Source organism: Brassica rapa, chromosome A10 (genome assembly GCF_000309985.2).
Source record: "Brassica rapa cultivar Chiifu-401-42 chromosome A10, CAAS_Brap_v3.01, whole genome shotgun sequence".
NCBI classification, from domain to species: Eukaryota; Viridiplantae; Streptophyta; class Magnoliopsida; order Brassicales; family Brassicaceae; genus Brassica; species Brassica rapa.
The window spans coordinates 16,469,842-16,495,748 of record NC_024804.2 but is presented as its reverse complement, the minus strand read 5'-3'; the positions used below and the strand labels follow the sequence as shown (position 1 = coordinate 16,495,748).

At 40.0% G+C, this 25,907-nt stretch overlaps 5 protein-coding genes across 10 annotated transcripts; 1 reads left to right on the top strand and 4 right to left on the bottom strand.

Annotated features, from left to right (window-relative positions):
- Nucleotides 1-263: 263 nt before the first annotated feature.
- On the bottom strand, nt 264-11,529 carry LOC103846405 (sister chromatid cohesion protein SCC2). The gene is made up of 28 exons (XM_009123320.2): nt 10,025-11,529; nt 9,690-9,799; nt 8,894-9,144; nt 8,712-8,823; nt 8,372-8,625; nt 8,004-8,111; nt 7,768-7,879; nt 7,474-7,570; nt 7,223-7,409; nt 6,680-7,111; nt 6,095-6,603; nt 5,813-6,023; nt 5,684-5,734; nt 5,415-5,573; nt 5,156-5,323; nt 4,772-5,071; nt 4,543-4,695; nt 4,180-4,349; nt 3,890-3,998; nt 3,275-3,436; nt 3,089-3,193; nt 2,752-2,985; nt 2,541-2,674; nt 2,158-2,454; nt 1,670-2,072; nt 1,137-1,229; nt 925-1,050; nt 264-833 (listed from the first exon to the last, which is right to left on the bottom strand). Exons 1-28 carry the CDS (start codon nt 10,294-10,296, stop codon nt 600-602), a joined length of 5,553 nt encoding a protein of 1,850 aa, XP_009121568.1. The 5' UTR covers nt 10,297-11,529; the 3' UTR covers nt 264-599.
- Nucleotides 11,530-11,790: 261 nt separating this feature from the next.
- On the bottom strand, nt 11,791-16,043 carry LOC103846404. 2 transcript variants are annotated; one of them, XM_009123318.3, is made up of 6 exons: nt 15,489-16,043; nt 13,130-15,222; nt 13,005-13,053; nt 12,660-12,907; nt 12,491-12,580; nt 11,791-12,411 (listed from the first exon to the last, which is right to left on the bottom strand). In XM_009123318.3, exons 2-6 carry the CDS (start codon nt 14,923-14,925, stop codon nt 12,195-12,197), a joined length of 2,400 nt encoding a protein of 799 aa, XP_009121566.1. In that variant the 5' UTR covers nt 14,926-15,222; nt 15,489-16,043; the 3' UTR covers nt 11,791-12,194. The 2 variants fall into 2 exon arrangements, with proteins under 2 accessions (XP_009121566.1, XP_009121567.1); XM_009123319.3 differs by having other exon boundaries at nt 15,512-16,043.
- A 252-nt stretch (nt 16,044-16,295) lies between these two features.
- Nucleotides 16,296-19,363, bottom strand: LOC103846403 (ribosome biogenesis protein WDR12 homolog). Its single transcript, XM_009123316.3, has 14 exons — nt 19,132-19,363; nt 18,961-19,049; nt 18,781-18,887; nt 18,451-18,486; nt 18,258-18,343; nt 18,069-18,127; nt 17,884-17,994; nt 17,669-17,791; nt 17,388-17,531; nt 17,162-17,270; nt 16,938-17,074; nt 16,816-16,851; nt 16,628-16,721; nt 16,296-16,506 (listed from the first exon to the last, which is right to left on the bottom strand). The coding sequence occupies exons 1-13, from the start codon at nt 19,286-19,288 to the stop codon at nt 16,629-16,631; spliced, it is 1,287 nt and encodes a 428-aa protein (XP_009121564.1). The 5' UTR covers nt 19,289-19,363; the 3' UTR covers nt 16,296-16,506; nt 16,628.
- Nucleotides 19,364-19,516: 153 nt separating this feature from the next.
- On the top strand, nt 19,517-25,618 carry LOC103846400 (transcription initiation factor TFIID subunit 8). 5 transcript variants are annotated; one of them, XR_004452309.1, is made up of 6 exons: nt 19,518-19,753; nt 19,911-21,131; nt 21,881-22,306; nt 22,373-22,507; nt 22,625-22,676; nt 22,772-23,034. XR_004452309.1 is itself a non-coding variant. In XM_009123314.3 (3 exons), the coding sequence occupies exon 2, from the start codon at nt 20,043-20,045 to the stop codon at nt 21,129-21,131; it is 1,089 nt and encodes a 362-aa protein (XP_009121562.2). In that variant the 5' UTR covers nt 19,517-19,753; nt 19,911-20,042; the 3' UTR covers nt 24,899-25,618. The 5 variants fall into 5 exon arrangements, 3 of the variants coding, with proteins under 3 accessions (XP_009121562.2, XP_009121561.2, XP_009121560.2); XR_004452308.1 differs by having other exon boundaries at nt 22,373-22,676; XM_009123314.3 differs by lacking the exons at nt 21,881-22,306; nt 22,373-22,507; nt 22,625-22,676; nt 22,772-23,034 and adding an exon at nt 24,899-25,618 and having other exon boundaries at nt 19,517-19,753.
- On the bottom strand, nt 21,710-25,204 carry LOC103846402 (protein LONGIFOLIA 1). The gene is made up of 5 exons (XM_009123315.3): nt 24,963-25,204; nt 24,607-24,662; nt 22,954-24,522; nt 22,742-22,883; nt 21,710-22,653 (listed from the first exon to the last, which is right to left on the bottom strand). Exons 1-5 carry the CDS (start codon nt 25,117-25,119, stop codon nt 21,887-21,889), a joined length of 2,691 nt encoding a protein of 896 aa, XP_009121563.2. The 5' UTR covers nt 25,120-25,204; the 3' UTR covers nt 21,710-21,886.
- Nucleotides 25,619-25,907: the final 289 nt, after the last annotated feature.

Here is a 25,907-nt window from a genome sequence, read left to right as displayed (position 1 = left end):
TGCCACGCTAATATTAGTTAGACTGGTGTACACAGTCGCAGAGAAACAGCCGGATCAAAGTCAGTTGGCCCATTAAAAGCTTGATAATTTATGGAATATCCCATCTATAATAGTTTGGTCAATCGCAACCAATGTAGCATTCTCACCTAAGAGGCTAAGAAGATTCGGTAAGCAAAACCGAAACAACAAACCCACCCAAAAACTACACCAGAGTTCTAAAAATTATAGTTCCCAACAAACTTTAAGTCCAGAAAGATCAAAAATAAAGCTAACAAGATGATAGACAATGACACCATTTCCTAAACAATGAGAAAGAAGGAAGGGGGGAACAAATCAATAGTGAATACAATCCAAAAGATCAAATTGACAAAAATACCTATTCTAAGATTCAGATACTTCGATTTTTTGTTTTCTGTTTTCATCCTAACAAAAGGTTATATAACGTGCGTACCAATTGGTTCGTGGCTTCCTAATTTTGTAAGCAATCGTACTGTACATTGGGGTTAAGAGAGCCTAAAATAATAGCGCCATTTTGATTCTTTTTGGTTGCTGCTGTATATACAGTAGTGATCTATAACAGAAGCCAGCGCCGTCTGACATCACCTTCTGTTGCTATTTCTGGTACTGTAGTTTAGTCTCCGAGAAGTCATACCACTGCTTCCTCCTCCATTCCAGCCTCTGTCACCATCGTCGTCATCATCATCGTCCTCATTGTAGGCTACTGCTTTCTTAGCAGATCTTGAGCTTTTTCTTGGTGTTGGGCGTTTTCTCTTGACGTTTGATGAATAAATGGTGTAGTCAAGTGTATCTTCTCTCATCGCGTTCTTAAACTCCTGCAATAGAGAAAAGATCAATGAAATAATGAATCCTGCCATGGATCTAGTTTCTAGAGGGGAGAACAAAATTTCTTGGGCCTTTTGTTACCTGATATCTCAGAACCAAGTCTTGATATGTTGAAGGCAAGTCAGTACGAGTTTCGCTGAGGTCAAAGGCAACATTCTGTTTGGACAGAGGATCTCCTGGTTTCAATGGTTCCGTTGGAGAATAGGCCTGAGAACACAATCACGTTTTCGTTAACAACTTAAAGAGAAAGGAACGTAAAATATGGATTTCAGGTTCGGAAGAAAGAATCGTACTTGGCACCGGTCATCATTTAAGCTGTACGTGACTTTTAAGTATCTCTTGAGCTTCAAAAGAAGTTGTAAAGCTATAGCTGATAAGCAATCAACCTGAAAGAGCACCAAAAGAGAAACCGGCATGATGAGAAAACGTCATTATATAACCAAACAACGATGATATTGAGAGTTGCTCAATTTGGATAAACCATATGTAATCAAAACTCATCTGATCTGCCCAAACCAAACCCAAAAAAATTCAAACAATAATACAAATGTCTTTTTTTTTTGAGAAAACAAAATACAAATATTAAGTTTTTTTATTTTCTATATCCAGAATACCAAACAAATCCAATCCCTGAGACCAAAAACCAAACCGAAACATTTCATAAAAAGTAGTATATATTTGATTAAAATCCTCAGAATCAAGCAATGTACCAGTCTGATCTAGCAAGACCCGGTTTACATTAGTTTAGTCTTCCTACCGAAAAGGCGAAAGTTTCAACCCAATTCTACCACCCTAAGAATCATAGAAGTATAAGGTTGAAGACTACCTGAATTTTCTGCAGATCATCGGTGGACAATGCAGGAGGATCGGATGATGTCATTTTGTTCACATTTGCTTCCCCATTATGGATTTGATATGAATTAAACTGATCCCTCGGATCTTGGTATACAATTCCATTGAGATCAACTTGACCATACGAATTCCAATGCGTTGGTTCTTCTTGGATTCTTGTGTTCAAGTCCATCATGTGAATCTGTCCAGGAATCGGATCTTGTTGGTACGTTCCATTTCCATGCTGAGGCTTTGCGGAATCTTTGTGTAACAAAGCCTTCAAATTTGACTCGATTGCACCAGCCCGGATTTGTATAACTCGGTTTATGGAATATACAAGATAGAGCGGCTCATCAGGTGTTGTGAATGGAAGTAACGCAAGGGTTTCAGTGCAATACCTGTTAAGAGAGACATAAAAGTTAGTGCTTATTTTACCTAAGAGAGACTATATAGTTTTTTTTTTTTGTAGCAGCGAAAACTCACATCAGAAAGGATATCACTGAGCCACTCCAGGTTGGATTATCAAACTTGCGAACAATAGATGTCATAAACTTGTTCCGAGAAATCCGGTTTCCACGGATAAGCTTGTAGATCCTAGAGACTCCAAGTCTAGCTTGTGTGAGAGTAGTATTAGTATGATCATTTTTTCCCGACATATTTGTTGAACCCTTCTGCTGAAGATTTTGATTTGATTCTGAAGGGACATGGCTTATCGATTGCATGAAAATGAACGACATTTGAAGTCCGTCACCGAGACGGCTTTCAAAAAATGCCGGATACCTGATGAAAATGTCGAGGTGTGTTAGTGAGCCAATTATTGGTGAGCGAATAATGTAAAATTTTGTAAAATACAGCAAGAGGATTACTTCTCATGCATATTCATTAGTAAATGATGGGCCAGCTTTTGGTTGGCCTCGAGAGGATCTGTCTCCAGGGCAATCAAATAAGGAACACATGTAATAGGATGAACAAGACCTTGACGTAGCACAACTTCCACTATCTGCGGGGGAATATCTCATTAATTTACAGAAGAACAAAGAGACATGAGCAAAGATTATATAATATACAAAAGCAAACCTTGAGAGCAATCTGGCGAATTTGATCATCAAAGTCCAAGCATCTACCTAATATCTTATCCCAATACAACTGCACAATGCCTCCGCAAATGTTGGTGTCACCTGCACCAGCGGCCACAGGTACAGTATGTCCACCTTGCTCAATTGGGTTAACCGTGATATCACCAGCTTTATCGGATCCCAATTGTTTTTCCGCATCAAGAAGGTAATCATACATGTTTTGCAATGCTTGCATCTGGATCATGAGCATTAAAATAGAAGGATGTAACCATATGCATGCCTAAAACAAATGTATGCCATTGTAACTGAAAACACACAAATAGATGGGCGATATTTACCTTCATACGCCCGTTTGCTTCATCAGATAATGTACTCTCGATTATCTTTCCAATGTCGTCTTCCAACATGTACTCAGGCCGCGCAATTAGAATAAAACCTAGAGCCTACATGAGTTTGGGGTCATTATTATTCTACATAATGCAATATTGAGAATGTACAAGACACTAGCACAGTATGTACTATACCTGCAGAGACCTGACTTTCAACGAAAAATCTTCCACGCGAAGATGTCGTTTGAACAAACTGAGACAGCCGGAGAGATTAAATTTCCTGCCACCTGAGGTGCTAATAAGAGAGTTTCCATGGCGAATAAGCAAGCCAAGACAAAAAAGGGACCGCCCAGCAATCTGCGTTAGCAAGAAATTGTTCACCATTTAGCTTCAAGGTAACCCGTTGCTGAACATTGTAAAGAATAACAGTCATCACAACTCAGACGACACTCGCCCTCAGGTGGGATATATGTAAACATTGAATGTTACCATCATTAGGCAGTAAAACCACAATGAAGGTCAACATCAGAAAAGAATAATGATCTTATAAAAGCAAGAGCAAAACGACATCACCTGTCTCTGCTTAACTATAAACAAGATACCAGTCCAACGAGAATAAGAAAAGGCCCAAATGAAGGTACAGATGCAACTGGATTTACGCACACAAACGCAAGCTACAATAGTACAATATACCGACCCCAGAAAAAAAACCACTTGTAAAATCATGTGCATGAAAGAAGACTCAAAGAAGACTTAAAATGTTGAACCACAATAAAATTCTGACGCATGATCTTTTCAAGGAAAACTCACCTGGTTGTTATCAGGCCCTTGGGCCTCCAGCCGCTTTAAAAAGAACTGAAGAAGATGCTCAACTACACTAACACCTTTTCCCGACAATTTACTCACAGAACAAAGACACCTGCGAATTTGAAGGGTAGCACTAATCAGATAGAAGGTAGTATCCTTAAAAACAGATGAATGGTGTTTCTTGACGGCATGTTCCATGTACATATGTGATCGTCCAAATAAAAATGAACGTATGTGAAGCCAAAAACGATCTATAGAGCCAGGAATGAGGGTTGTTGAGTAATAAAGGGTACCTAACGCATGCATGAACAACCGTTAGAAATGAATGCCGAACAATCATATGCTTTAGATCTTGCTCCAGATCTTCTGTGACACTAAAAGGAAGCTTGCGGATCATGGGTAGAACAGAATCGATAATGAAAATAATACTCTCTAGTAACTGTGCTCCTATTCTACTATCAACCTGCAAGAAACACATGCCAAATTGGAGGTTAGCAACATTTAAAAAGCTTGAGATACTATTACGGACACACCTTTCACACATATGATAATTTCTCAGGATAACTACCACCACTTTTCAAAGAAAACAAGCATAGCGAAGCTCATAACAGAATCATTTATTTACAAGAATCTTAATCATAGTGGCAATATATAACCTGACTCTTCAAATACGGCTGTAGGGTAATAACAAACTTCGTAGGGTCTGAAGCCGGTGTACACAGCCCAGGATCCACCAGACAGAAAGCATGCAAAGCAAGTACATAAGGAAGCACTTGCACGTCTCCCTCTCCACGGCTAAGTTCTTCTACCTGGCAGAATAACGGATGTTAAATATTGGTATTTGACCAGCCCAGCAATGCACAGACAAGAAGCATCAATGTTGACCTGTAATATATTTTCCAGTAAGCACTTGCACATCATCTCGCAGCGCCGGCGTACCGATGCAAGAGCAACTGGGTTGATACCAGCAGCTTTAGTTGCTTGAGGGAAAAAATCAAGGGCCAGGGCACGCTTAATAATTGTTACAAGAAGCTGGTGATTCGGGGTCCTCCTTAACAACCCCACCATTTGCTTAGTTTTCGTTTCCACTTCCACTGGAATGCAGCTAGCATCACTAGCAAACTGAGTATGATGCCCTGGAGGCTCCTCAAACCAGAATTCATAGAAAGTTTTGCACACAAGATCCTACGAATAATTTTTTTTTGTAGTATAAATCTTGTAAGGCCAAGAAAGATAAAACAGCAATGCATACTGAAATACAAAGATTACCTGTATACTAGACTCATCATCACTGATACGAGATAATATCTCGGCACATGCACTTGTAAATTCAGAGAAGTTGGGATTTGAAGTACACATGTCACGTATTATCTTGATGGCTCGTTTTCGAACACTCACTCCAGTATCCTTAATCCTTTCAGCTACCTTCTCAAAATACTGGAAAAAAAAATTCCTTAGGTCCGCAAAGACACAGCAGTAGTAGGGAATGTTATATAACCATAACAATACGGGAAAAAGGTCAACTTACCTTTAAACCAACATCAGGATGTGATGCAATATGCCTACCAACAAGTTCCAGTGCCGCTTCTCTAACAGATATTGCAGAATCACAAAACCTTCCTTCAACAGCCAACTGAACACGCTTATCACACAATACCTCTGGATCAGCTTCAACAATTATACTAACCTGTTAAGGTCAATATGAGAATGTATTATCATTGCAAGACATGCATAACTGCATTCTGGTTTTACCCACAAACAGAGATAATTATGTGTTTTAACACTTCTTTCACTTACTGCTCGCATAGCTTTGGCCCTAATAACGGGAGAGTTCTCTCTTAAACTAGCCTAAAAAAATAACAAAGTTAGAGGAAAGAGAGAATTAAAAAGTAAAATAAAAAGATACATACAAAACCTTTCACTAACCAGGAGCATGTGTAGAATCTTATCAAATCCTCTAGAAAAAGAGCTGTTAAGTCCAAGAGCTAAAGTAATTTTCTTAATAGCATCTCTTGTCAAGAACGAAGTAGTTGCTCCAGAGTTACGGATTATTGACTTCGCTTTGAGTCTGGCAATGTAATATTTGAATTTCTTCTGAGATTTTGGGACATCTTTATACCAAAGGCAAAGATAAAACCTGCACAAAGTACCTTCCATATAAGACCTACCTAAATTGCAAAATATGCATGACAGGAGTCAGGAACAAACCAGCAAATGAAAGTATGCACTTCATCAACAGATCCAGCATCCTGAAGATAATTTAAGAGCATCTGTTGCACCACTTCTGTCTGTGTAACCATATTTGGATCTTCTTCCGACTCCAACATAACAGTGCCCTTGGTGTCCATCTTGCAGTAAGACTGCAGTACAAGAAGTTGTCTCTTGCTTATGCAAAACGGACAATGCCAATTTCGACTTGGAATGTCTACTTCCTTTAAACCCAAACAGTCTGCATGAAACCGCCTTTGACAAATTTGACAGCCTAATAAGTTTCCAGCCCTTTTACCTAAACATAGAGCGCAATCTTTTGTAACAGATTGGTCAAGTTTGGTTTCAGTATCTGATTCTAGTAGCGCCCAGAATCTGTCTCCACTGCAGAGGACAGAATCCTGTTTCAACCTTGCAGCAATTGTACCCAGCAAGTCGATGGCCATTGACCGGGCAGAGACATCTTTTGATTTCAACCCTCCATTATGCAGAAGTATGACGCAGAGAACCTGCAAGAGTTAACCTGTCAGAGTGGGAAAAAAACATTGACTAATTAAAACAAACACAGTAACAAACTATGTTTACCTCAAGAATCGGAGACACTGATGGATATTCAGGAAGATTCAATGCTGTCAGTAAATCATTAACAAGGTTCTCAATCATCACTTTTATCTCAGAGGCATCTTGAGCCTTTGCACTGGCAAATCGTTCAAGGACACGAGTCCAGAAAAGGCAACATGTTTCTGTAACCGCCTCATGACATTTAGTTAGGTAGTCATCATCAACGGGCGTCTCCAGTATAGAGTTTGCACATGAAGCCTGTCTCAGTGTTTCAGGAAGGCTTGTGCTGTTGTGAACCAACTGAATGAGTAAAGCCGTGACCATTTGAATCTGCTTCTGTTCTTCATCAGGGAGAAGATACGTTCTCAGCACTCGTCTTGAGGAAGGTAACTTCCATAGCAATTGAGATAACTCATCTATCACATACGTTCGGTGTTGAGCGTATGAATTATATATCTGCATTAAAGTAGAAATTTAACAACATTTAAAAAAAAATCCTGACGTGAAGACACTGATATTAAAAAAGAGAAAACGCAACAAAAATGTGGAGTAAGTTAAAAGTCTTACACCACCAATTAAGCTAATTGCTTTGAGTTGCAGAAGTTGGATATTTTCCACCAAAAATGTTGTAGTACTTGTCTTCAACAGTTGTAAAATGCAACTGTCAGACAGCCTTTCTACGAACAACAGGTCCTTGAGTAAGCCAAGAATAGTGCAAAGTTTCTGTAATGCAGTATTCACTGCTCCAGAGATCCTACGAAACAGAGATATCAGATGGGAAAATAATATCAAAAAAATTTGGGTACTAATCAGTAAACCTGTTCACTCCCGACTTCTTCACTTTGCCACTTTTTCCCGTTCGTCGCCTTTTACTGGCTGAGCTCATGTCAGGATCGGGATCATCATCATCATCACCTAGAAAAGCATGTGGCATACATATATCCATATGTCAGATTATTGTAATTAGAACATAACTTGTGCAGTCCAAAGGGGTAATCTCTGAGCTTACAGACAAAGATAAAACTAAAGTTCTAGATATAGGGAATGACATGCCATGCACTATACAGAATATGTACAACACACCCAACTTCCAAATTAAATCGGAAAACAACCTTCAAATGCCACATTATCTGCCGGTTTACTTGCGCTGCGGTATGATGGATCATAAGCAGACATAACAGCCATCATTTGGTGCCTAGAAAACTCCAGAATTCTCTCAATTACCTGATTGATACAAATTACAAAAATAAAAAAATTGAGTCAGTTAAAATGGTGAAATGGTGGCAGTATGCACAGACGTATAAACGTAAACAGATTCCAGGGAAAGCAAGACCTAAGAAGCAATCACCTCTTCCTTGTAGAGTTGCTTTGGCATATCACTGTTTGCCATCACTGCAAGCGATGCATGGATGGACTCAAGGGCACCAAGAACCAACCCCACTGAATATGCATCTGACTGAAATGTTTTTGCACCAGGAAGTGTTAGCTAAAAAGAAAAAGACATATTTGCCATTTTCATAATACTAAACGTTAACACACGGTAAAAAGAGCTCATCATTAAGCATTTTTGCAAGTCCAAGAGAATATAATTCAAAAAGAGAAAAAACAACTATGATTAATAGCTAAAAACAGTGATAAAATAGTCCATGCGTCGAGCGGAACATGAAAACAATCCCACATAAAGCAAGAGAGAGACGCAAATAGAAAATTACTCACATGCTCACTATTAATGGACAAGCCTTCTGCCCTATGTATCTGATGATCCAGAGTGTGCAATAACCTCGACAGAATATCAACAGGTACCATATGCAGAAGCATTTTTGACCTTATAGTCATCAACTCAGCCACAAGAACACGAACTTCATCAACAGGCACTACTGACCACTCTGCTCCATCCCTATCATCACCAGACATTTCAGCTCTGCCACAGAAGTCCTCCAGCATCTCACAAAAGCTTTTAACGATGGACTCTAAATAAGCATTAGCAAACTACTATTATTTAGTGGGTAGGGGTAAATGCAAAGAGAAAAAGAATAAGGACAGACAGACAGACCACCTTGAAGCACGGATGAATCTGGCTGAACTGAAGACGCGCCAGGGCCAGCGCCAGAGCCAGCGCCATCTTTACGTTTCTTCTTTCCCTTTGACTTCTTCGAAGCAGAAGATTCCTACAATTCATTCAGTTATGTCCACGGCACATAAGATACTTATAGAAGAAGATTGTGGTGATAGTCTTACATTCATGGTGACCGTTTCCGGTCGAGAGTCAAGAGTTGTAATATCATCTCTTGGTAACTGGTTTATCAAAGGTTTGGAATGCCAACTATGATCTTCAGCATGATTTGATCGTAATACCTTTTTCACAGGCTCAGGCTCGATACTCCCACCTAGACGATGATCGGCCTGTCGTTGAAACTTGACAGGAACACTTGGCTCAGAACTTCTATGTTGAGGCTCTTCACTAGTACAGATTGGTTCGCAGGTCGGGCCTGATAAACTTAAAAGTTGTAGTAAATAACAAACACAAAGATATAAAATCTATCAAACACTGGCGCAATAACAAGTAAACAAAAAACCATTAAAGCTCAGAAGTCAGCACAAGTGGAGCCTAGCATAGAGGCTCACTACTATCTGATGTTGGGATTGTACAGCCCATGTCCAACTCTTTATTATCCGATTAGTACGATATTGTCCACTTTGGGCCTAATTGGCAAGCCCGCATGGATTTACTTTTGGTTTCCATCCCAAAAGGCCTCGTACTATTAGAGTCGGACATCTCTTTATATATTAGACACTCCTTGTCTAATTTTCCAATGTGGGACTTAGTTTGTTATATCACATCTGAATGGGGTGAAAAAGGAAGGAAGACACTGCTAGTATCAAGCATTAAAGGCATCTTCTTAAATGCCGACTAAATAATCCAAAACTTAAAAGGTTTCTCTCCCTAAAGACTTCCAATATTTTCCTCAAAATCTGTAGCACTCCACACTATATAGCCAAAAAGGAAAAAAAAAAAAGAGAAGGCTTCGTTTACCAGGGGTGGCATACTCAAATGCTCCAGGATTGCATCGTAGAACTTGGTCATATAACTGCAAAGGCTCCGCGGAATTACAGTTCAGCGCTCTAGCCTCGTTTCTAAGATCCCTGCAAAGATTAAATCATAAAGAAATAAGTTGGTTCCCTCTACAATCTGAATCTCAGAAAACACTCAAATTCAAGGTTAGCTGTAACTTTCACCATCACATAACCAATTTGAGAGATAGCCGACTTACAAAATTAGCAACGAAACAGTTTTTTTCATAAATAAGATTCTCTGATTTCAATTCTAGAGAGTGTGAAGGGAGAAGACGAGTCCTCAGATTCACTTACAGATAAGAAACGTCAGTTTCTTCAAGCATATTCGCGATTCTCCTAGACTGCGAGAGAATCTCGCTGCGGTTCAACGACCTGTTACCGCCAACACCTTCGCCAGCCTCATCGAACAGCTTGAACTCCCCAGGCTGAGTCGAGCCGCAGAATATGGGTAACGAGGGGAGCGGCAAGTGAGAAGCAACATCCGACTGCACTGTATTGGCCAAACCGATCCCGAACTGAGTCAAATTCGAACTTGAATCCCATCCCGAACTGCTTGGGTTGCTCATCGCTCTGATCGTTGAGCTGAAGTCGCGGATTCGAAAATTAGGGTTTTCTAGAAATCAGATTTCGAAGAATTTGGAGGAAGTTTGGGAGTCATGGAGAGAGAGTGGAGCCCTAGATTGAGAAATTAGGGGAGAATTGAGATGCAATTGGCGGGGAAAGTAAGAAGACAGCTTCTCCTGCAATTTTCCTGATTTTATTAAATACATAAAATGATATTTAAGGTGATTTTTACCTCTTAAACTACCGATAATACCCCCCACGATCTTTATTGATCGGCAGTTACCACTCGGTAAGTAGGCAGGGATAGTTTCGGTAGTTACTTCTATGAAAAGATATTATACTCTTCATTTAATATTTGAAATATAATTAACTATAATTACTTTCAAAAAATTTGTTATTATTTTGGACCCTAAAGTACACCAATATTATTTTTAATGGTTTTTTATTTACATAACAAACATGTAGAAGCTATTTAAGTTTGTGATCTATTTGAAATTTGCTAAAAATGTTACTTCTTCCGTTTTTTTTTATTTGACGTTTTAGTTTTATGTGCACAGATTGGGAAAATATTTAATTTAGTATATTTCCAAAATAAAAACATGTTCATCTATACACCTAGCCACAGAAAAAAACAATCGAAAAATATTATTGATAAACTTTTTACTGAAACATAAAATGATATTAAAATTTTAACTCTAAAACGACAGAATGGAGTATATTTCATCTAATGTGTAATTTTACGGCCGTAGAAATGGATTTACTGATTTATTTTATCGAAAAAATTACTTCACTACTTTTTGGCCCAACAGAAATAAAAAAATGCAACAGACGGCGGCCCATGGGCTTTTAAGAGTGTAAAACTTAGCCTTGCTAGAACACAATAGCTCTGGAAGCCTGGAGATGTCTTGTTACAGTGAAAACAAATAACACAAGTCCTTAAAACTATTCTCATATGGAGTTTATATATTGCTTTGCCGACGTCAATATTTATATGTCATATTCTGACTTACTGATCATTGGTCGGTCACAAGAATCTGTAATTTTTCTAGCCATACACAATCACTTTCCAACAAACTGAAGTCAACATCTTATACTGACATCCAAGATATTTTTTTAGTCAAGGATCTAAAGATCACGTGTCACTTTAACTTTCAACCTATAAGCTCCCAAAAGTTTGGAAGAATCCGACAAAAAATCTCCACCGATATATTATATTTTCTCCTCGTATTATCATAACATTACCTTTTTGTGAAGATATAATAACATTACCTAAAATGAGATTTTAAGTAACAAGTACATGCCTCCAGATTCATATCTTGGTCCGTAATTTGATTAAGGAACACAAAACAGTTACCTACAACATACCTCTCCTTAAGAGTTGTTTCATTGCAAGCCGCTTCAGTCTTTCTGTAAAGAGCTTATAAGAGATTTAAACATGAAAGTAAATTAACAGAGAAGAGCAAGAAGAAAGAGAGATGGAGATTCTGGAAATAAAAAATATATAAAGGGCAATGCCATTATCATCCATGTATTGATTGATAAGATCTAACATCCAAACTAAGTTAAAAGCTTAAAACTAAGCAAAAACAAAACAACAACAACAGACGTATCTGTAAAACCAAACAGGATCTCATCCTATCCTTCCTGCAGAGACCTGATACTTTTGATACTATCCCAGGGTGTTCTTGATCTCTTTAACCCAAAACACACAATACAACAAATATTTACTTCCACTGGAAAAGAAACAGCAGCAGGAGTATAGCTTTAGCTGTTGTGTTATCCGAGGATGGTTGTCTTTTTCAATATCTTCTTGCATTCCGAGGAGAATAGCAAAGAATAGTACCAAAACATATAAGATAAGATACTATATATAGCAAAGACTAGTTTCCAAAACGCAGATTCATAATGAAATGCATTGTACTCCTTCTGGTATGCTCCGAGGCATCGGTCCAACCGCAACGTATCTCTGTGGCATCGGTTTTAGAAGAGTGGATTGTGAAGGGTTTCCGGAGACTGGTCCCTTGCTGTGAAACCTTGCGAAACGGTTGATAACAGAGAATCTTTCCAAGTCCTCTATGTCAAATTTTATTTCTGCCATTGACTGTGTCTTCTCCAGTCTGCACCAAAAAAATAAGTAAAAGGTTTTTATAGTGTTATGAGAAAAAAAAAAGCAGCGGCTAAAAGTAGTGTTCATACCTTTCGAAGCTTTCCTTGAGTTTATTTGCTTTCTCTGTTAAACTTTTAGCAACTTCAGAATGTTGCACATCCTCAATCTTTTTCGGTATCCTATTAAGATATTCAGGGTTAAAGAGTTTCTTAATTAGTGTGAGGAAAGCGAAACACATTTTTTCAGTATGATACTTACTTGTCAACCTCATATGAGGATGGTGGCAAACCATTCTCTCTCTTGTGGATAAGGCTGCAAGCATCACCAAGAGTTGCTCTAGCAATGACGAAACACAAAACATCATAGCTTGACGATGCTTTTGAAAATAGGAGGAGTGAGGGTGGAGGATCAAATAGCTGTTGCATAAGCTGTGATGTTATAACAAGTCTTCTCTTTGAACGATGCAGTGGCGGTGCAAACTCGAAGGTATGAGTATCATACTCGGCCTACAATGGTATTATAGAATCATAAGAACATTTAGAACACGGAGACAAAAAAATCTTATTTCAATCACTTAAAACCATACTCTTTGAAGTAACATACCTTCTCAGCTAAGAAGTTAGCAACTCTGGCCCAATCTTGTTGTGCCTCACTGCAGAAAGAAGGTATCGAATGAGAATAAAAGGGAGAGGGGAACGTCAAAACATCTAAAGAGTAAGGGAAAAGACCTGATTGTGTGATCCCTTTGGGATGCATTAGAGACTTCTTTATGCCAAGCCAGCTTCTTTGTTCTCATAAGTTTGCGTTTCTTTGGTGCGATGATCTCTGCATGTTTGTTCGTTATGTCTAAAGGCTTAGAATGCTGAGGTAACTGATCGGGAATCACTTGAGACTCATGTGCAGGTTGCATCTTATCATTTGGGCCAGGGAACGCAAATGACTTAAGCTGTGACATTGAGCTCATTCCGCTATCCATTGGCAGTTTATTAAAATCTTTGCTGGAGGCAGTATAATCAGCTGCTCTCTGATCTTGAGGCAAACCAATCCTCTGTTGCAGATTATATCCTGTGGAAGACATCTGTTGTGCCTTTTGCCAAGATGTGACATCACTTCTCAATATCTCAGCGGGAACCTTGAGTGGTTCTTGATCCAAAAGATGCTGGCGAGTTGGTAAGTCCATCCACACATTAAACTGCTGATTCGTACCTCGTTGGGGTGATCTAGTCTGACTAGTGGTGTGACCTCCAAGGCCTGGAAGTGTTGCATTGTCAGGTAAAGAAGCTACAAATGGATTAGTCGTCTGCATTTGGGATACAGACACTGTGGACAGATCATTCTGTTGTAAGAACTGCGGGAACACCCCCGCTTGTCCGAGCTGACGAGGCACAAGTGAAGAAGACATACCGGCTAAGTGACTTGCAGCTGTACTGGAGCGATGGATGCCTGTCTGAGACTGTAGCTGATCAAACATCCCCAAGGACTGCAGATACATATTCCCTGTAGATATCTTCGGTTGAGGATTACAATCCACCCAGTGGCCAGACACGTTTGAGGACCTCTGAGTGGAAACAGGAGTAGTACTATCATCCTGAAAGAGACCTGGTCTCATCTGATTCGTAGGCACCTGAAACCCAGGGAAGCTTGGCTGTTGCTTATCACTGTCTGCTATGAAGTTGGATATGTCATTAATGTCGGCAGACATTTCCATGTTCTGATACGTTAAGCCGCTGAACTCCTCGGGAAGAACAGTATCGCTGCTAGAAGCTTCAGCAACAGCGGTCTGCATGAGCGCGCTCCAGCTCCCACTCTGCATAGATGATGGGAAAGGACTGGAGAAACTCACACTGTCACCGAACACTCCGGAAGCAATCTCGGAGATGCTACTACTGTCTTCCATACTGAACAGAATCTTCTCTTCTAGTGGGTCAAGACCTTGAGACAGCTTCGTAGTATCCTTGTGCTGAAACGAAGACCAGCTTGCTTGTTCCTCCTGCCTCCCACTGGGATCCTTTGGAGAATTGTCAAATTGTTGAGAAAGGAGATTGACTGAACCTGTCCCTTGAACTCCAAGATTTGACATAAACGTTCCCTGCTGGAGAGGTAACTGTGGTGGAGATGGATCATATTGACTTTTAAGGAAAGGGTTGCTAAATGCTAGACTGCCAGGTTCCTGATACATCGCTTGGATGGGAGGCTGTTGACTCATATTACCTCTTGCATTACCAACAGGAGCACCGTACAGAGAAACATCAGGCTGCTGAGAACCAAAACCCATAGAAAACATTCCTTGTTGGCCCGGGGTTGCACTCCTCTGTGGCCAGTTTAGATATCCTTGTGATGATGAATCATTTAGAGGCATTTCATCAAGAAGAGGTGGAAACTGCCTGCTACTGTTAGCTTGCTTCTGAGCTGTAGACGAATAAGGGTTTGAAAAGTTCTGCTGCTGCATTTGAAGAGCATGTAGCTGCTTGAGCATCACCTGCTGCTGCAACAGCTGCATCTCATCGTAACCAGACTGCTTCATAAGGCTATGTTGCGGAAGTAGTTGCTAATTTCTCTTGAAGCCTTGTTTGGAAACATAAATCACACCACTGGATTCTTCAGTTAATGTCAGACCTTTAAGAATTTGAATCTTGATGAAACTTGAAAACGAGCTTTATAGACTTTAGTTGGTTAAACAAACTAAGCTTTCACATAAACAACACATGTTGATTTTGCATCTCTTGATTCTTCAATAACTTTGACATGCATTAAACTTGTAACATCATCATAATCATCAGCTTATCCTTCTCTCCCAAAGACCAGTAGATCCATCAACTATCTGCAACACCAAAACAGTATTCAAGAGATGTCATCCCTCAGTAATGCAATGCAAAACTTTAATTGCTCAACAGATCCTATTAACTTTGTGGACAAATCTACATAAAATTGGGGAAGAACACAGAATCAAAAGCTTAAAAGTATAAATTTTTCAGCAAAGAAAACATTAGATTTTTCAAGACCTTAGAGCTACAAAGGATGAAACCAGAATCAATCAAACTACAGTTAATTATAGAACAGAAAATTCAAGAGAAACTCAGAATTTACCAGATGGGAAGCAAATTAAAAACCGTGATCTGAGGACAAGAGAAGCTCAGAATCGTCTAGGGTTCTTCTTCTTCACTGGAACCACAAACCCGCGGCTCAATTTGCCACCAAAATAATAAAATATATATAAGAAAAAGAATTTGTTTTTTTATTTCTTTCCCTCTTCTTTTTCAAGCTTCTCTTCTTCTCTCCTTGAATTGAAATTCACGAAAACAAAATTAATTCCCAGATAATTTTTCCTCCTTTTTCTCTGAACAGTAGACTCAGAAAATTTCTGATTCTTTTAGAAATGTTAAATCTTCGGACAAGAAGCCGAAGAAGGCCAGAGGACAGATACTGCTGCAAGAAAAATAAATACAGTAAAAAGAAATAAAGAGAGAGACACTAATTTTTCGGAAAAAATACAAAAGTTAATAAATTCATTACAAGGAAACGAACCTCAGGCTCGGAGTTTGGTTCCGTAACAAAGGCTGTAATAGCGTGTACATCGTGTATTAGATGGTGGATGCGCTTTGTTAAGCTGTTTAGATTTAACGGTGAAAGATGATGTTGAGTTTAAGATCGGACGATGTGGATTTATTAGAGAAAGTTGACCTAGATAACTACGAATCGTTTGCTTCAGAGATAGACTGATTAAAAAAGTAGGTGGGAATTAGCTATGTGATAAATCCCACGCGCTTTAAACAAAGCGTGGACTTTAGCTTCTCCTCACCATAGTGTAACGCTTTTGTTTAGTTAGTTGATAAATTGATATCCTTCTGATTTTGTCTTAATGGTCCAATATCCTTTTAGTTTATGCGATTTGTAGCACAACAAACTGGTGGTATTCACAATTAAGTTTGGCAGTGAAAATAAGCAAATACATTTTTTTAATAAATCGGTATTAAAAACAAAAACAATATTCATTCCCACCAAAAATATGAAAAAGAGTATACAACAATCTCAATCCACGATAAGGAACCTTTGATCGATCAGGACTGGAACAGAGAATCTTGGTGTTTTCTGAGTACCACATATTCTAAGACAAGAAAATGATGAATCGACTGACTTCAGATTCCAGACTTTTTAAGAAAATGGATTCAGTTATGTTCCACATTCCATATGTAAGAACAAGTAGTCGAATGATTTCAGATTCAGACCTTAAGAAATTGAGATTCCGGAAGAGATTCGAAGGTTAGAGTCTGCTCCTCCGCTCACTACGCTATCTCCTTTCCACCAGTCCGCACATAAAACCTTCAACAAAACGATATTTTTGGACTGTTTGAGTAACAAAAAGAACGAAAACGAAGATTAGAGGAGAGAAGATAAGATTGTGCGTTACTTTTACCTTATCCTTGTGTGTGTCGATAACAGACAAAGGCCACTGCATATGGAAATGGAGGAAGAAACTCAGTTTCAAACAAAGGAAACAACGGAAAAGAGAGAGAGTGCGTGTGTGTGTCTACTTACAGCGGTTCTGAGATCCCAGAGCATGATTTTGCCATCATAGGAAGCTGAGACCAAGTGAAACCAAGAGCTTTTGTGCCATTTACAAGCGGAAATCCATGATGCGTGTGAAGCAAATTGAAACACCGGGGCAGATGTTCCTACAGATTGTATGAAGAGAGCCTATCAAAACTCGGTATATATGGTTACATATTTTGACTCTGCGTGTGTTCTTTTAGATTCCTCACCAGGCTTACGAGGATCCCATACTCTAAGGATTGGATCTGAACCACCAGCAGCTACAAGCGCAGAACCTTCACCACCAACATCTACCGTGTTGAGAGCTTTTCCACAGAACTACATTTTCACAGAAATAAACTCGCTCTAGGCTTCGATGGAAACAAACTTAAATGCACTCAGTTTTCAGCAAAGACGGGTCTGCTGTGTAACGCAAAGGAGTGAGAGAAGGCATACCAAGTTCATAGATTCTTTCCCTGTCGGAACATCCCATCTCCGTATAGAATGGTCCCATGAACAGGAATAAATCACATCATGCTCCGGCCAAACAACTGATGAGACACACTGTGTGTGCCCAACAAATGTAGTCTCCGCCTCTCCCTGTAAGTAATTCAGTATCGAAATTGAAATTAGATACTTCAACTGAGAAAACACAACTGTTGGAGAGTACACCTGTCTCTTCCTCATATTCTGAAGAGCAAACAATGCGTTTCAAAAGAGGAGTTTATTGAGGGTACCTCTAACTGAGTTTCCTCGGCCTGATTATTCCCTTTTCTTCTCTTCCCTGCTACTGACAACTCTGAAGTAGCTTCATCTGTGTCCCATAAATTGATCGTGCAATCCCATGAACCCGAGCAAATCTGAATTACATTATACAGCAGGTGAGCACGATGAAAATACAAAGTACCTTCACTAGCGATACACAAGTTAAGGGCAAGAGGAAATGGCAAACCTTGCTCCCGTATTTCTGAGCTGCAACACTTGCCACCGACGCCTTGTGCCCACGCAATATCTTGTAAGCCCCAACTCTTGTAGTGGGGTCACCAGATTCAGCTGTATCAACCTTTATACAGAAAAGATGACTCTAATTAACCGGAACATTTACCTTTGGTTATATGTATTATTATCCATGTTTACCTTAAACAATCTCAATGTTCGATCTTTAGCGGCAGTTGCTATAGTAACATTTTCTGCACCTGGATGGAAAATTGAATAAGAAAATGTTAGGAAGTGAAAGATGAGCGAAAAAGGTGAAAACCTTCTTTGTTAATACTATTTGCTAGTGAAGAACATGCATAGGATAGATTTCTCATGCTACGATCATACCTTCGGAGCTAACAAAAGCAATAGAAGAGATTGCCCCAGAGTGGCCTTCTAAAATGTGTGTACACGACTCAGGAGAGCTCCATATCCTAATCACAAGAAATAACTTAGATCCTTGCAAATGTTGACAGCAATACAAAAAGATAGAAGACAGGCAGATGCATACATGATATAAATAAATTATTCAAATGATTACCTTCCTAACCCATCATAGCAGCCGGTCAAAATGAATCTGAAAATGTAAAAAAAAAACGAGATCAGGACAACCACTTACAGAACGTTTACAATCAAAAACATCCTTTAAGACAATAACAATCACTGGATGGTCCTAATTTGTTGCAAAATCTACATAAGTAACAGGTGTTGAATGTTGATAATCACAAAAACAATGATATGGCAGTCGTGTACATCAACCCTTTACACAGTTCTATGATTCTCCATACGGTATCAACAGAATAATATTTCATAAAACACGCAAACTTATATAACCATTTCCACAATACAGTAAGTAAGAAAAAGAAACTACCTGGACGAAGAACCATCAACAGCACTGACCCAGTCATCATGCAACGAAGGTTTCTCCTCCTTCCGTGGCGCCACAGCCCTTATGTATTCGATTTCAAGAGTTCGTTCCTACAAGATTCCACAGTTTAATTTCAACACCAAGTTGCTGTCTTTAGTGGCTGTTTAGGAATTAAAACATTACCGCTGAGATTCCCTTGGCGAGAAGAAACTGCTCGAGTGACATTCGAATAAGCTCCCCATCGATCAAAAAGTCAAACGCCTCATGTTTCTCTGCTCATCCAAAGATAATCCCCACAATTATATGCATGAAATCCCTAACAAATCAACAAGGTAAAGAGAGATTGAAGTCTACCGAGAGTGAGAAGAGAGTTGACGATAGAGGAGAGACCGAGACGAGTGACATTGGAAGGGATAACGACGGAGCTGGACGGAGCTTGGAACGGAGAGTCAAGCTTCGTGACGAACTTCACGTGGATTACTTTCGACGCGTCTTCTCCTCCGCCGTCCATTATCGCCTCTAACTGAGATAAATTAGGGTTCTAACTTGAGGAGAAGAGATTCTAACTTGCAGGGTTTAAGGAAATTGCTAAAATTACGAAACTAACCTCTCTTGGGCTCTGATCGAAATATTAATTTTGGGCCCAGAGAATTAAATATCTTTAAATTGGGCCCTTCCCGGGCCTCTGAGTTTTCAGTAATCATGAGAATAATACAATTCGAGCTAGGAGTGTGTATGCATTATTACATGATTACACGTGTCGTTATATCATAGCTTTGTGACGGGATCTATGTCTGGTCGGTCGTGAAGTTATCATCGCCTCTTTCCTTTAGTGATCTGCTTCTCACTCTCACTACTCTCTCTTTGGATCGTGGGGGTTTAAGCTGATTCTGTGCCCTAAAATTTGGCGCCTTTCCACTTCGATTGGGTTTCTTTGCTCTCTGGGGTTTCAACAATGGGGAAGGCTTCTTCTCCGGTAAGCATTTCAATTGGCGCGCTCTTATCTCGTGAATTCGATTCTAGGGTTTTGCGGGGTACAAGTATAGTTATCAATTGGTTCTCTTTGGGAAAGAATCGATCTTTAGGCAAACGTGTTCTTATACTAACTCAAATTTTGATTTATCATGTTTAAGGTAGCGAGAGGAGAATGAATTAAAAACGATTTTTGATTCCAAAGGAATGCGCTTTTCGTTGAGTTTGATTCAAGAGAATGGTTCTTCTACATGCTACGCATTGCAAAGTATTAATAAAGGTTGTTGTTGAATATGACCTATGGAGACGGGGAGGGTGGAAGTCAACGGAGAGATTCACAACGCGGAAGCAATGACTTTGCCTATGCGCTCGCTAGAATGGCCGTGGCGCAGATATGCGAAGGGGTCGAGATCAGAACTCTCCAGGACTCGCATTCACGGGAAGGTGCGAGGTTCAGTTCTTTTCAAGAGTCTGCGCTCGAGAGACTGACAGATGTAGTGATACAGTATATTCAAAGCGTTGGGAGGACGGCGCAGTTTTATGCTAATATGGCTGGGAGAGGGGAAGGTAATGCTTTGGATGTTGTTCAGGCGCTGGAGGATTTGGGAGCTGGATTGGGTTTCAACGGTGCTCATGATGTTGAGCGTTGTCTTGGTGACTCCGATGTGGTTAAGGATATTGTTCGGTATACAGGTGAAGCTGAGGAGATGCCCTTTGTTTATTCTCTTCCTCGTTTTCCTTTTAAGAAAGGGAAGAGACGAGCTCCTAGCTTCTCTGGGATTGGAGGAGAGATGGCGGATGAGCATATTCCGGTTTGGCTTCCTGCTTTTCCGGAAACCAAGTCTAAGGAGGTTGAGGAGACTAATACTGAGAAAGTAGGAGAGGTGAAGAGCAAAGAAAATGGACTGTCTTTGCCGAGTATGCAACAGTCTTTGGATGTTGATAGATTAAAAGTTCAGAAATCCATGGAACAAGAGGATGTTCAGGAGCCAGCAGAGGAACCGGAGGGTAATCCATTCCTTGCTGCACCAGTTTGGGTCAGCGAGAAGGACGTGCCACGTGTGTTTTGCCCGTCAGAGCCTACAAATGAAGAAGATAGCATTGGCCACGTTCCTGAGAAACAAAAGAACATTCCACCCCCTGAGGCACATGCTCCACCTGGTATGATCAACGACGAGAGCAGATTAGGTGGAACGGAGGATGGACAGAAAACACAACGAGCTTTGCTCCGTTTCAAGATTGGAACTCGAAAGGCCTCTATGTGTTGGACGATAAAGCAGAGCTTAGAAGATAAGGGTTGGTTTCTAGAGGACGGAGACAAGAGGGAGAAGAAGGTGGAACGCGAAGAGAAACTCGAAACCATTGACACAGATGTAAAATAGGTATTTTGTGACTTAGAGCATCTCCAAAGGCACTCTATTTTTTCCTCTATAATTTACACTAAAATAGAGTAACTCTATTATAGAGTTAAATTTGCTCCAATGGTTCACTCTATAATAGAGTTACTCTATAATAGAGTGAAATATAGAGTAATCCTATTTTTTTACTCCAAATATAGAGTGAAAAAACAAAAATACTCTATATTTCACTCTATTATAGAGTAACTCTATTATAGAGTGAACCATTGGAGCAAATTCAACTCTATAATAGAGTTACTCTATTTTAGAGTGAAATATAGAGAAAATTATAGAGTGTGATTGGAGATGGTCTTAGAATTTGTAGGCGTAATACCATTTGCTTGTTGAGTTTAGTGATAGTTTGCAATTGAATACGTGACTCGTTAGTAAAATGATATATTTTTTTTACTGGCTCAAATCAAACTACTAGAGGAAGATGTGTGGTCTTTAGAATCATGTGCTGGTGAATCATTCTATTCAAATGGAGATATAATATCCTCATTTCTACCGAGAATTGATTTCCTTTCAAGTGTGGCAGTGTTGATAATTAAGAGTTGTTGGAAGAGAGAGTAGTTTACTTAATGGATTACACATCATGTACCTTTTATCTTGAGTTGATTCTTTACATAAACAATTAGGAAAAGATCAGAAGAAAGGGTTCAGAGAACCAACAAATCACATGTTTTCTACACTTTAAATTGATGATATTAGATCCTTCTTACACTTCTACGTAGGCAATATTAGCAATGGAAAAGCTGCCTGGGTTGCCCACTGAGCTTATTTCCTGGAAACGCTGCAACCTCACTTGTCACGACTTCACTTATCAAGTCCTTGAAAATTAGCCTCTCTATGTCTAACACTAACCCCGGTGTCTCTCCTTCAATCTCCTTCCAGTTCATGCCTTGGCTTTGCAGGTCCTCCCAAATGAGGTCTTCATCATCCTCGTCCAAAATACAGTTTGAGTTATCTTGTAATCGATCAATCTCTGAACACAGAGCTTCCAGAAGTTCTTTCCCTCTTGAGCTTTTGTCTGTTTTCATTAGCGGGCTGATGGATGATGTTATGTATGGCTGCTTGGTACACCCTTCTGCTGCGAATTTGCGAGCTAAGATCTCGTTGACGGTGTCAAACACGAGCTTCCTCCTGCTTCTCCCTATCAGGTTCGCCGTCTGTTGTCCGAATCCTCTGCCTCTGTGTGTGACGTTGCTTGTCTTGTTCTGTTCCAGGACAAAGAAAAGGCTCGGATTGATTGGTAGGTGTGCTTGGTGCAGCTGAATGCTTAGCATGCTGTAGTCGATGTCCTTAAGAAGCCCTGATGCTGACAGTATCTCTGAGATGTACTTGCGGTCACCATTTCTTAGGTCTGCACCTTCTTCCATGAAACTCTCAGTAAGTACAGCATCAGGCTGATTTAGACTCGTGTTACTCTCAGGCCACACAATCGATCTACATAAGTTGTTGTGCTTCTTCATCCACAGGGACTCTTCAGAACGTATATGATCGTCGTCTGTGGCAAGAGAAATAGTAAAGGTTAGAACTTAAAACAATTCAAAGTTTACAATATATTTTGTTTTAATGCCAATGAAGTTACTGACCTTTAAAGACAATGGATATCTTCCTTACAGGGGATGGTGACTCATCATCGTCGAAGGCTACATCAAGAATAGAAACCGGGCTGGGCTGCTCCACCGTAATCTTCAGAGGCTTTGGCAGAGATCTCATTCCAAGTTCTGGACTCTGCATTGGTGAAACATGTATTAGCAAATAAACTAAGAAGTGAATTTGCATTTAGGAGAAAAGTTTATACCCTTTGTTTTGGTGTGTGCTGCTCCGTTAAGTCACATTTATGTCTGCTTGTAACCTCAATGTCAAAGTTAGAAGCCGAGCTTACGTTGCTGTCAGATCTTAGACTCCTCAAGTCACTGCTTTCATCACTTGAACGGTCTTCTGACTGCTGCAAGCCGCGAGATTTCATCCCTGGCTTTCTTCTTGGGGAGGGGGATTCCGTCTGTTGCCTGCTAAGTTGTTGTCTTTGGTTCTTGTTCGGTTCTGGTTTTGGAGACGTTGGTCTAGACTGCTTCTCGAACCCGAGCTTCTTCGGCTGTGTTCTCGGGCTGACACTAGGCTTCCCTGACTTGGCCATCTCGATCTTTGACTGCAACGGTCTGGTGCTAGTGTTTTTCGTTGCAGGCCTTGGGGTCACATCCATGGCGCTCTGCTTCCTCGTAGTGCCCTTCTGGTTTGAAACCTTGACATTTGGTAAAGCAACACTCCGCGGCGAGGAAGAGGTGGAGCTAGAGCTGCCTGTCTCTTTGAAAACTGGAGCAGATGCTGCTTTCATAACGACGATAGAGGAAGATCTGATACTCTTGGACGATGGACTTGGCTGCATAAAGTTGGTTGAGCTCAAGGAACTGTTGTCATCATCTTTGCTCATCAACTGCTGCGTCTTCTCCATTGCTTCGAGTATCTGCTGTAGAGCTCTGAGATCTTTCTCAGACTTTTTGAACTCAAGCTGCGAAAGCCTCTTCTGTATCTCACCGTAAACCGTCAGCGTTGCAGCAGCGTCCGCTGCTTTGACTTGGTTCCTGGCACCATCCGCTTGCGTCCATGGAGCTGTTTTGGCAGGAAACTTGGCAGCAGGCATCATCTTCTTGAATGAGTCAGAGCCTCTTGATCTTGGTAGATCTGCTTCCACTCTAGGAGCTGGCCTCGGAGAGTCGCAGAAGTGGTTCTCTCTGCTCTGATCAGTAACAGGCTCGTCTGAAACGACATCAAGACCCATTAACTTGGCAATAACACTCGACGTTGTTCTTCTGTGACCCGTTACAAGCTCTTGCGGCTCTGGTGAGCAACTGGACTTTGCGCTCCTAAAGGAATTAGATCTGCTGTCTAATGACAACCTCGGTGTCTCTTTGAACTTGGCGCCTGTCTTTCTTGCCTCCCTCTCGTCGTAAGAGAACCGAGGACTGTCTTTCAGCTTCACAACTCTCCGTCCTTCACTCCATTCATTAGAACTCCGAGATGGTGATAGTTCTTTGAGAAGGGACACGTTAGCTCTGGCTGATTTAGGCTGCTGAGACAAGGCTTCTTCTTCAACTCTGGTTCTGGTCTCTTTATGAATGGAGCTTCTCACAAGCTCCCTTAAATCACTCGACATCACTAAACCGCCCCACCTTGGCGAACCGTAGGTCGGTTCTCTTGCCGGAGTCTCACCATTACTCATGGGTTGTTCAAACTGAGAAGTCGTGGTGCTGATATCTGCAGACGAGAAGCTAGAGGAGCATGGTGAAGAAGAAAAGGACAGCCTCGAGGAGGATTCAGAGGAGACAACCTTCTGTTTCTCCTTTGCAGCCTTCTTCTTCTTACTCTTCTCCTGCAATTCCAGTAAAATTCACTTTTTAGATCAATTTTCTTCTATGAAAAATTATCATTTCTCTGCTAGTTTACAGATTCTTACCGTTTCCTTCTTGTCCGTTGAACCGTTGGTAACACCGACATTGTCACTTGTTTTGCCTGCAAAAAAAAAAAAACTCCCCAGTCAAATCTAGCTTTTAACTAATACCTAGTAGTGTTAGGTATACACACATCTAGATAAGTATAGGTAATTTAGAGTCTATGAACATCTATAACAAGTCATGTTATAGAGCTTTGGTTGTGGTCCTGAATCTTGGATTTAAGATCTTAGTCAGAAACTAGAATACAAAAACGTCTCATGTTGAAGAAGTTTCCTCTAAAACTTTTTTCTTCAGGTTTTAATGGAGACAGGACACTGCAAGTGAAAACTTAAAGAAAGAGAAGGGAGAGAAATGTTACCTGAAGGCAAAGACTTGAGCTCATCTCCGGCGACAGAAACACGTCTCGCTGGATAATGTTGCCGGTAAAACACCTGAAAGATCCCATTCATACATCCAAACTGTTTATTCAGATTTGGATTCTCATCTGACAAGTTGTACAAAAGCTTTGCCGACATCTTCTTCTTTAGCTCTGGTCTCAGAAGGTTTTGACTCTAAAAAGGACAATGGAACTGTGGGATTATCTCATATCAGTTCTTGAAAACCTTCAAGCTTATGGTTTCTCCTCTGGTTTGTGTCTCAGAGGAAGAGGAAAAAGAGACAAGAGGACAAACAAGAACCCGATACTGAGATAAAAGGTAAAGCTACTTGTGAAGTTACGACCAGACAGGAAATTAGTTTGCTCTGTGTTTGTTCTCTTGGAGGGTTCCTTGAAGAAGAAAGAAGAGAAGGGAAAGAAAGAGGTTTTTCTGTTTGTGTTGTTTGAGAGAAACGGATCTGTAAAAGGCAAATGAGCTCTCTCTCTACAATTATATGGAGAAGCATATATAAACATCTGTTATGTGATGGTATATACACATGCGTGTACACATGTATACGTGTGTATCCGTAGATTTATACATGTAAGAGAATGTAAATGAATTATTTGATATATTTTTAAAAAAATATGACGAACCATTGAAAACCCTGCTTGGAAATAATGAGGCATCTATTTTTTATGCATCTCTGATGAAAGTGATGCACATGAAAGCATAGACCAAACTAAATTTTTTTTTTTTTAACAAGACATCTAATTGGATAAAATTCTTTATTATTCGGTTTATCCAGGTTTATTCAATCGAGTATATACATACAATATTTAAAATGTATATCTGTTTTTAGTTAATCTATCTACTACTCATTTGTAAGAAAACAAATTAAATGGTACAGTTTGCTAACATAATAAATAACAATTACTGGTACAGTT